Source organism: Labrus bergylta, chromosome 1, assembly GCF_963930695.1.
Source record: "Labrus bergylta chromosome 1, fLabBer1.1, whole genome shotgun sequence".
Lineage (NCBI taxonomy): Eukaryota > Metazoa > Chordata > Actinopteri > Labriformes > Labridae > Labrus > Labrus bergylta.
The window spans coordinates 24,056,668-24,067,459 of NC_089195.1; the positions used below are offsets into that span (position 1 = coordinate 24,056,668).

General features: G+C 38.3%; 1 protein-coding gene across 1 annotated transcript; it reads left to right on the forward strand.

The window, feature by feature from the left end:
* The first annotated feature begins 2,053 nt into the window (after window positions 1-2,053).
* LOC109980066 (aminoacyl tRNA synthase complex-interacting multifunctional protein 1) lies at window positions 2,054-9,154 on the forward strand. Its single transcript, XM_065957141.1, has 4 exons — window positions 2,054-2,512; window positions 5,646-5,854; window positions 6,559-6,727; window positions 7,269-9,154. The coding sequence occupies exons 1-4, from the start codon at window positions 2,122-2,124 to the stop codon at window positions 7,433-7,435; spliced, it is 936 nt and encodes a 311-aa protein (XP_065813213.1). The 5' UTR covers window positions 2,054-2,121; the 3' UTR covers window positions 7,436-9,154.
* The last annotated feature ends 1,638 nt before the right edge of the window (window positions 9,155-10,792 follow it).

Genomic DNA, 10,792 nt, shown 5'->3' on the forward strand with positions numbered 1-10,792 from the left:
ATTTGAATCATGTTTTTTCAACTTTGATAAACTGTTTTGTTTACATAGGCTCAAATAAGATTGCAAAGTTGGGAGTGTGACTGAAATCAAAATTAGTCAGAAAAACATTTTATAGTAAAGCAGAGCTCTGACCACAAGCTGCACACACTGCTGTAATAGTTACAATAATAATGGAAACCTTTAGAGAAATGGGCCTGTTGTTCTTAAATAAATAAATGAGGCCTTCAATGGAAGTTCTATACTTAAATTTAAACAGACAGAACACTTTCATAGCCATCGATTAGCTAACAGTATGGAGAACAAGGAGCTACCGAAGGAAGGCGCCATTCAACTTTTATCTCAAACCTTTCCTGTATGTTGACATTTTTTTCCTCAAAGCTGGGATAAAGTTTAATTGCAAACAATCTGAATCAATCGTAAATCATTCATACAAATGATTTAACTGTAGTGACCTTTTTGCGGCTAGTTGTAGGGATACATTGTATTATTAACGTTTATATAAATATCAAACTTTTAACTCCTTAGATAATTTTAATTTTAATATTCAATAATCTAAAAGTCACAGTGAAGGTACTGGGAGGGTTGTGTTCTATCCTAGGACTAGGTGATACAACGCCTTGTGACCTGCAATTAACCGAAGGTGATGCGAGTGGGGATGATCCTCGGGGGGGGCTATTTAAAGGTATAAAGGGAGGCAAGAACATCACTGTCTGTCTTACTAACATTTAAACACTAAGTCTTAAGATGAAATATCAAGTCTTTTAACCTAATTTAAATGGCATTTTACAGGAATTTTTATATATATTATAGGATATTTTACAACAGTTTTAATATATTTTATAGGATATTTTACAACAATTTTAATATATTTTATAGGATATTTTACAACAATTTTAATATATTTTATAGGATATTTTACAACAATTTTAATACATTTTATAGGATATTTTACAACAATTTTAATATATTTTATAGGGTATTTTACAACAATTTTAATATATATTATAGGGTATTTTACAACATTTGTAATATATTTTATAGGGTATTTTACAACAATTTTAAAACTTTTCATGATGTATTTCAAATGAATATAATGGGTATTTTAACAGGAGGATTTCAGGATGTATTTATGATATAGATTTAAGTATGTCTTTTAAACTTTAGGACCATGTGCACTCACACACACGAGCATACATACACACGCACAAACACAAAAAGGAAAATGAAAAAAAAAAAAAAAATCAGGATGAGTGGTGATTGTGAACTAGTGACTGATTGTGAACTGATGAATTGTGAATGACTCCCTAATGATGCTTGACGACCTCCTTTCCAAACTCCTTTACCCTCGGTGGCCACCTAAGTGGAAAAGCGGGACTGAAAAGGACTGCTAGTCCTGAGCTGTCCCTAGAGGAACCATGATATTCTGATCTGATCTGAACGACATCACTGGGGTCATCAGGTGTTTTTGATGACTGGCCCACAACACCTCCAGAGGGCTCATCGGCATCATCTGGTGTCCCAAGTGTGCCCCCCTCTGCCTAAACAGTGGCGGTTCTAGACCACTTTTACTGAGGGGGCCAAACTGGGGCCAGTTGTTTTGTCAGAGGGGTACATTAAATTTGTACATTTATTTGTTTCAGTAACAGAATTAAATACTAGATTGTGAGTCAAATATTGTGTATGTGTTATTGGGGGGGGGGTTCTTCCTTTTTGAGGGGTGGCCACAGGGGGGTCCAAGCTCGGTGTTACAGGGGCATTGGCCCCTGTTGGCCCCTGCCTAGAACAGCCCATGTGCCTTAACTTTTTTTTTTTTTTAATTCTTGAATTCTAATATTGCTTTGGTTGCATTTAAATACGATTGTGTGATAATACCATGGACCACTACGGAAGCCCGCCTGGTTCTTTGGTCTAAAGTTGTGTCAAAAAAGAAAATCAATAGATAAGCCTTAAAAGACTACACCTGATTTAGGTCACTGTCCCAATAAACCGGCAACTGCAATGCGTTTCATATCCTGGGAAGGGCAGCAATGTACCCAGTAGCATGAAAACTGTCAAAAGCAGTAGAAGAAGAAAGCTGAGCAGACGAGGGAGATGTAATAAATAAATAATAAATGACGTAAAATGCACCTTTGCGGTATCATGGGTCGCCGTGAAGAGCTCAGTGACTTTCAGAGGGGAACTATTGTAGGTTGTCACATGTGTAAAAAGTCAGTCCGTGAGATTTCGGCTCTCTTACAGCTGCCTCGGTCCACCGTCAGCGCAGTGATACTGAAGTGGAAACGCGGAGGCATAACCACGGCTTTGCCCCGGAGCGGCAGACCGCACAAGCTGAAGGAGGAGGACCGCCAGGTGTTGGAGAAAGTCGCGCTGGAAAACTGTCTGCCCTCGGTTGAAGCTATTGCCACCGAGTTTCAGTCCGCCTCCGGGACCACCGTGAGCCCAAGAACGGTCCGCCGGGAGCTTAGAGAGATGGGCTTCCGCGGCCGAGTGTCCACCTACAATAAGACGAAAGGTGACTTGGGGTTCAATCATGTCAAGAGGTTTAATGTGTCCACATACTGTTTGCACCTGTATAATATTGCACAACATTTCATTTAATTCCGAACAGTGGTAATTCATTTTGACACCTACTGAGACCCCAAGCTGAATTTCTTACAAACAAATATACCCTACACAAGCTACTTCACTTTCCTTATGATATTTACAGAATAAACTAGTCATCCACAGGTGTAGTGACACATCAAAACAACAGGTAGAGACGAAACAACAGAAAGACATGCAGGATATCTAGGATGTGCTCCCATTTAGACCATTTTAGTCCATTTTAGTCAGGGATACAACCAGAAACCTGATGACCTGTAGCCTATGACCTGATTTCATTTTTGGCCATATAAGTAAACTAAAGCCCAACAATGGCTTGCAAAAGTCCTGGCATTCATTCATCAGTTTTTGGTTGATGAAACAGAAAATACGGTTGCCATATTTAGTCACATTATATTTTTAGTAATTGCATTTATGTCATGCAGCATCAAATTGAAAATGTGACTTCAAAGACTTCAAAGAATGTCCAAGCTTTTGTTCAAGCAACATGTTTTTTGTTTTAACAAATGAATTCTGAAGTCTTAAGTTTTCACTTGCATACAGTAGCCTATATAAATATTCAGCTACACATGTGTAATGTCCTATGACATGTCTCTTCAAATTCAAGCTTGCAAGTCACAGGTTGGTTTTTCATTCGCGTCATTCATTCATGTAATCCTAGCGAGTAGGGACTACTGTTTTCTGATTTCAGATTGAGACTATATTTACATGGATGTAGTCTAAGTGATGTCACCCATTGGTTTCTGAAGCTGACTTTTAAAGCCCATCGCTGCCATTCACCATATTGGTAATGGAGTCTTAAATTCAATTTGAATGAACCAGGTTAAGAGCTGGAGCTGAGGCAGGCCTGAAGCCTCCTGCCTAACAGCTACAATGTGTGCCCGCCAGCCACGCCTCTTATTATCAATTACTCTTATCCGTCACAAAAATCAAAACGGCACAGTTGTTTTAAAAAAAAAAAAAATCACTCCCCATACAGTGCGTGCCCATAATGACTTAGCTATTCAGACCAAAATAATTTTTTGTACGAGGCTGTAAACATGTTAATTTCTGCTCTAAAAACTGTCTTTTTGATATAAGGTGTGTATGGATCTTCAGGGTCTTTTGAAGTCAGCCTCAAGTGGACACTTGAGCAACTGCAGTCTTTGCTCTTCCACATTTGATTCGTATTTCAAAACCAGAGGTTGCCGCTTAGTCAGTCACCAAAATGCCAGGGCAAATATGATGATTTTTTAAAAATTGCATAATGTCAATCATATGTTGTCTCTCTCTCCTCAAAAGTGAGGATTTTCATCTGTCTTTTATTTCATATAATAATAAACTAAATATCCCTACATATATCTTAATTACTTGAATTTAGGTTTTTTATGGTGACTGGATCAAGTGGCTGCTGTTCAAAATTGTTCAACTTTGTTTTGTTAGTTTTCAGCTCCGCTCCATAGTTGAGCCTTTAAGTGTCCAAAGTAATTAGATGATCCAATATTTTTTATAATACAACCATAATACAAAACAGATATAAACAAATACACTTACCAAAGTACAACAATACTCTTAGTCTGACCCACAACTACTGCTTCTTGGCAGTGTTACCCTACATTTTGAAAACATGGCTCCTCCCCAAAGTCGTGTAATAACGTTTACAAATCAGGAACAGTCTTTGTGGATATTGGATAATTTATTAACACGCTTTGAGTTAATGACATTTCCCAAACACATTGACATGCAGTGAACTTGGGACTTTGCCTAATTAATAATCCAGCTTTGTTGCTTGATATTTGTAAAAAAAAATCCGTCGATGTTTTGAAAAATTAAGATTCCTTTAACCTGGACTCAGTCTTAGTCAGTTTGTGTAAGACTCAGTCTTTTTAGTGTTCTAAGGCTAAATGTTTCTGCTAGTTTACAACACATTTATGTTACAATATGTTTGGATCAGAAGCTTTTAAGAGGTTTTGATCAGCAACCTTTGCACAGTCTTTATTTCAAGCTGAACTATGGAGTCTTATTAGTTGAGGAAATGCTAGCGATTACAATCATGTACTCAAACGAGCTTGTACTTGTAGTGGGAGAAAAAAGCCAGGAGGACATTTTTCGCTCCTTGTTTTCCTTTGAGTGCACTTGGTCTCGCTCCATTACCATGGACACAAATATGCAGCCTCTATTAACTCAGAAGGTTTTCCCAAGGTTATTGAAAACTGAGCTGCAGGGATTTTTCTTCAATCAGACAGAAGAGCTAATTATTCAGGTGATGAGATCTGGACCACAGTCTGGGTTAAACAACAATCTAAAGATGTGAGTTTAGGACGGAGCTCAGTGAAGTTCAGTTTCTTCAACGACAACAAATGAGAAATCCATTTCATCATAGAAGTGGTTTTGTGAAAAAAAGGCTTTGTCAAGTCAAAATATGAAAGTTCAACTGTTGACACAAAGTAGGAAGTAAACGTCTATTAGAAATGTGATTGAATCCTGCATGTTTCAGCTGTCCTGTATTGTTTCTGCGATGACCTTTTGAAACTTGTGTGTCACAACACAAGACGGACCATAAATACTTATTACCAATGCCTGTTATCGCCGCTACACCGCCACTGGGTCGCTGTCAGACGAGGGGGTTAACCTCACGCTGCCATGTCTCCCGTGTAAAGGTTTCAGAGGGGTGATATGTTTGATTGTAAAAATGAAGCAGGATGAGATTTTTGTTATAAACAGTTGTTACACATGGCCAGTATGAGATCATCAAAGAGTTCAGATGTACTGTGTAGTCCGCAGGGTTTCCTAATCAACTCATTATGAACACTCCTCACATTATTTTTTCTCTCTAGGTTACAAGTTTCAAGAACAAATTTACTGTGTTTTATAAGAAAAACTTTTAGATTTCTGGGTAGAAACATCATAAACACTGGATGAATAGGCACATCGAGAGAATAAATTGAGAAAGAAAATAACAGTGCTAAATGCTTTTAAGGCTAAATCCTTATTTTTTTATTTTGGTTTACATGATTATTGTGATAGAATGTCTTTTATTTTTTTATTTTTTATTTTTATGCCAGGAGGGGAAAAAGCTGAGAAGACGCAGGCTGCACCAAGCCAAGATGAAGTCAAGGTGGATGTGTCTCGTCTGGACATGCGTGTTGGACATGTAATCTCAGCTCTGCAGCTTCCGGACTCAGACAGTCTTTATGTGCAGCAGGTTGATGTTGGAGAGGCTTCTCATAGGACAGTGGTCAGCTCGCTAGCAAAGCACACACCTCTGGACCAGGTACAGAATTACTCTCATGTGCATGCGGTAAAAAATATTTTAACTGTACAGTCAATTTAACTATACAGGTGTTGATCAACATATCAACAATGACATCTTGGTAGACAAGAATGCACAATGTGTGGTTAAGAGGTCAGTGATTTTAAACATGGCACTGTCACTGAATTAAATCTTTGCAAGACGCCAGATTAATTCCACTAGAACTGCCCTGGGTGGAACTGCTATTGTGAGCCACAAATGTGTAGACATTGGTCAGCCTCAAACCAGCAATGAGGCATGTTGTGTGTAAAATAAAATCAGAACTTAGTTTGTCTGCACGGAGTCCTGACTCAAAGCACACTGAACATCTCCGCACGGAATTAAAGTGCAGCTTGCAAACCAGGCCGTGTAGTCCAAATCAGTGCTTGACCTCAAAAATTCTCTTTTGGCTCAATAAGCACAAAAATCCAGACTTGAAAATCTCATGGAAAGCTTTCCAATAAGATTGGCAACTGCTAAAATCACAGAGGTCAGACTCCTTATTTTAGTGAATATGTTTTCAATCCTTTCTTACCAAGTACTAAGTGACAAGCTGCTGTGGTTAGTGTTAATTTGTGCCGTAACATCAAGACTCCCTGACCAAACGTTAGAAAACAGTTTGTTTTCGACTCTACAGTCCGGGAAAAGCCTTTTCCTGTTTGTGTACCTCTGTACCTCTAATGCAGATGCAGAATCGCTTGGTAGTCCTGCTGTGTAACCTGAAGCCAGCAAAAATTAAAGGAGTGCTGTCCCAGGCTCTAATCATATGTGCAAGCTCACCTGACAAAGTGGAGATCCTCGATCCTCCAAGTGGAGCTGTGCCAGGGGACAGAGTCATTTTCCAGGACTTTCCAGGTATTCTTACCTAGTCACTGTTTCTGTAAGTAAAGATAAATCATTGCCACTATTAAGCCATTATTTCTAGATACGAGACAATACGATTATCATCATAGTATTAGCAATTGACTTGTAGATGACTGGCAGAATGGTGCCTTCCCCAAAAAACATAAAATGTGTTTTTGTTTTAGAAAAAAAACCCAAATGTTTTCAGCCATCTGTTGATACTTCAAAGCTTAGCGAGGTCTTTCCCTGTTTGAACATGTGCACAAAGCCTGGTCCTTGAAAACTCTTCTTTTTTTTTGTCGACTTAAACAAGCACGAGCCAGGCTTTTTAGCCTAACCTGATCGATTCCCTGTGGCTGAACAGGAGAAAAACCCTGCAGCCACTTTCAGTAATCTTCCAGAAAGCCCGGAGGCTTTTCTGGTCTGAGACTTTTTATTCAAGGACGAAATGTATATTATGTCACGCCAGTACCCATAAATCCTGCATTAGCGGTGGATGAGTGGAGAACAAAGGAAGTTCTTCTAGTGTATCAATCTGATTTGTTGATTGCAGGTGAAGCAGACAAAGAGCTGAACCCAAAACAGGAGGTGTGGGAGCAGGTTCAGACAGACTTGCGTACAGACGGCCAGTGTATTGCAAGATACAAGGGAGCTGCTTTTGAGGTCATCGGCAAGGGAGTGTGTAAAGCCCAAACCATGAGCAACTCTGAAATCAAGTGAGCTCCCTGAGCTGCAAGTCAGAGCAAGTCCCTACAGCAAGCCAGGATCCAAAATGTTGTGAAAAGCCTCCTCAGAAGAGTGGACGCTGCATAGAAAGACCAGCTGTTTTGGAAAGACATGACTAACAATGGCATGGGTCTCATGTTTGACTGGTCACAAATTTTAGTACTGTAAGCCAGGCAAAGTGTTGCCCTCTGTTGGACATGAAAATCTCATATATATATGTATATATATATATATATGTATTGTTTTTATCAACGTAGTTTCTTCTTTTGTCCAGATGAGGGCACTGCAGTAAACATGATCATGTACAATATTAGTGTGATGCAGCACATGCAGCACACAGTCATAATCAACACATTGAAAAAGAAAATAGAACTTCCTCCAAGAATCTTTTTTGGTGTTGGAATATTTGACAAAATATAAGTGTTTTCCCATGATGCCGCAGTGCCGTGGTCATTTCCACTGAACTGTGGATGAAACTCGGCAGCAAAAGCCCCTTTGAAATGATAACAGTTGAACTACTGTCTTTTAAGATTGGAACTAAGAAGGGAAATTACCTTTAAACATTTTTTTTATATATGACGTGATGTATAGATGCATGTGTAATAATAATAATAATACATGTGCTCACTGAGCTCCTTCAGTTTAAGTCTCATTATAACAAGTGGGATTGCAACAGTGTGAGATTTCATAATAATCATCTTAGAAAAAAATCATGCTATTATGAAATACAGTATTACAGGGTTGTTTTTATTATTACCAGGTATACTGACCCTTACAGTCATTAAACCCTGAATGGTCTGGTTGAACACAATAATGATTTTACTTGTAAAATATCCTAATATGGATGAATAAAGTTTTTTTTACACTAACATTGGAGAATTCAATAACCACATGTCATGAGAATCCTCTGTTAAAACACAGTCAAACTAGTTTGCCACTGCAAAAGTGATGGACATGGCTCAGTCTTTTTTTTATCCTGCTGATTATTTTTAGTGTGAGAGGTGTCTTACTTTAAACAGTATGATGTCTGAGATGTATTTTTTGCTGCAAAATGCTGCTTTTGTTCATTTGAGGTTCACAAAGAGTCCAAATAAATGAAGTACAGACCGTTCCAAACATCAACTCAAATGTTAATTTGCTGTTTCATCAAAATGATGATTTGTATCCTTCCTGTCTATGGAGAGTGTTACTTTGCTTTATAGATACTGTAACAGATTAACCTTATCTTTAATATGGCCCACTTCATGTTAGTATCTCAGCCTTTCACCATTGTTGCTTATCAGCATAATGTTTCATTTGAAGGACTGAAGTAAACCCAAAAGTCTTTGTTTTATGTCATGCTGTTTTTGTGTTCTAGCAGTCTGAATCAAGTTCATAAAAATGACCTAAAACACAAACATGTAAACGTTCTTCTTCCCTTATTTTGCAGGAAGAACTGAAAACGGCATGTAAAAAATGAGGATGTGATTCAGGAACTAAGATGTGGAACAGATTGAGCCATGGTATGAGGATTATAAACTTTGAATGAGAAAAAAATCATTTCTGTGAGTTATGGTTTGTACAACGTTTTGGAGCGTAGGTTAATTTTAAACAGCTTTGTTTGATATATTTGAATTTTAATACACTCTTTTAGATGTGCTCGATGTTCAACATAATTTGCTGTTTCATTTACATAATCACTCAGTTAGAAAAAATAAATAACAATCCCACAGATATGATGAACATTTGAAGTGTTTGGTTTCAGCGCTTGATTCAGCTTGAAAACCCTGTTAACCGTATTATAAGCTATAAATCATACTTGGTGGATTCAACAAGCAAAGTCAAGTTTGATAAGTGTCCTTTGGGTCATTGTGCATTCTCTTGCAGACACGAGTGTTAGGGGAATAGGTTTCTGACAATTCTAATGAGGTAATGAAAGTTGCTTCTGTAAAAACCCCACACCAAAAAAAAAAACAGACAAAGGTGTTTCTCATCTCCTGCCCCAGCATATGTTGACTTTCACTACAGGCTGACCTCAATAGAACCGCTTTAATTTGAAAAGGTTGCCAAGTGTTGATATTATGTGTCTTATCAGCCCCTAACCCGCCTACAGTACTCATGTTCAAAACCCCACAGGAAACCACCCAGGAGTGAGTGCAGGTACTGTAGAGGTCCTACACTCGTTTCTGTTCCTGCATCTGCAACAACAACTCATGCGTGGAGGAGTGAGTCCTGCGAGTGTGTAGCGACTCGGTGCAGTTCACCGGAGGGGAAAGTTTGTAAACAACCACCCAAAGCCGAGTTTCAGCTGAGTCAAATCAAACTGAATAAAGTGCTGCTCCCCCTCATCCCACATCCTGTTTTTGAAAAATGAAAAGAAAAGTGCAGGAAACCCAACAAAACCCTCCTTCACATCTTTGACACAAGCGTATTGTTTGTGTGCTACTTAAAAGCCAAACAGGTGTATTACTTCCTTTGCATTAGTCTTTAATGACAGACACTATTCATAGGCATTATTTAAGATAATATAAGATCATAGGCCAATAATTCTACTACCTAAGTGTTACAACAAAAGTGTCTTGAAGACCACATGTGTTCTATTTGTCAAATACTTCAAAACAAACTAACAAAAGTGGATTTGAGATGTTTGCTTCATGAATGAAATCATATTATTGACTTGATTAATTCGTCTAATCTGTGAATAAATAACTGAATGAAAACAAACAGGAAATACAACTAAGCCTATATGCAAGAATCATATGAAAGTGTAAATTGCATTATATAATACATTCTCAGTGATGAGCCTCACTGTCAGAAATGACCTAATGCACCACAATTATACTATTTAAAGGCAGTGGCAGAGTCAGGCCGCCTAATAAAAGCGGACACAATCCATCTGTACAAAGACACGATGTGTTTATCAGGAAGCAGTTCAAAACTCTGATTAAGATAAGAGACACTTTTCATGGCACACATTGGTGCACTGCATCACCTTTTCTCCTTGGCCACCCTGAAGGTACACTTTATAATGTTTCCTGCACACATGCTAGAGTTTAATGCAGTTTATTTTACTGCTAGCGTGTCCCAAGTGGGCACTTTTGATGCATTTTTTTTTTTTTTTTTTTACAAATATCTGCTCCAAAATGTAAAGGGATACCTAGAGTTTAAACAGTATCTGAAGGGAAACCATTGGCCAACTCCATTTTTGAGTTTGAACAGAATTTAGAGGAGTTCATCAGAAGTGGAGAAATGCTTACCAGTGTTTACAGCTGATCTCCAGCTTGAGTTCTGGGTGTTTTTGTTTGTCTCTGATGAAAGGGGTCCACAGCTTAGTTTTACCCAAGGGCCATATAACAGGTTATCCTGGAACCT

Excerpts from the sequence above, each read along its gene's own strand:
- LOC109980066 (XM_065957141.1), top strand. The coding sequence starts at position 2,122 with ATGCACCTTTGCGGTATCATGGGTCGCCGTGAAGAGCTCAGTGACTTT. Across the intron at positions 2,513-5,645 it reads CACCTACAATAAGACGAAAG|GAGGGGAAAAAGCTGAGAAG; the intron begins GTGACTTGGGGT and ends TTTTTATGCCAG. Across the intron at positions 5,855-6,558 it reads AGCACACACCTCTGGACCAG|ATGCAGAATCGCTTGGTAGT; the intron begins GTACAGAATTAC and ends CCTCTAATGCAG.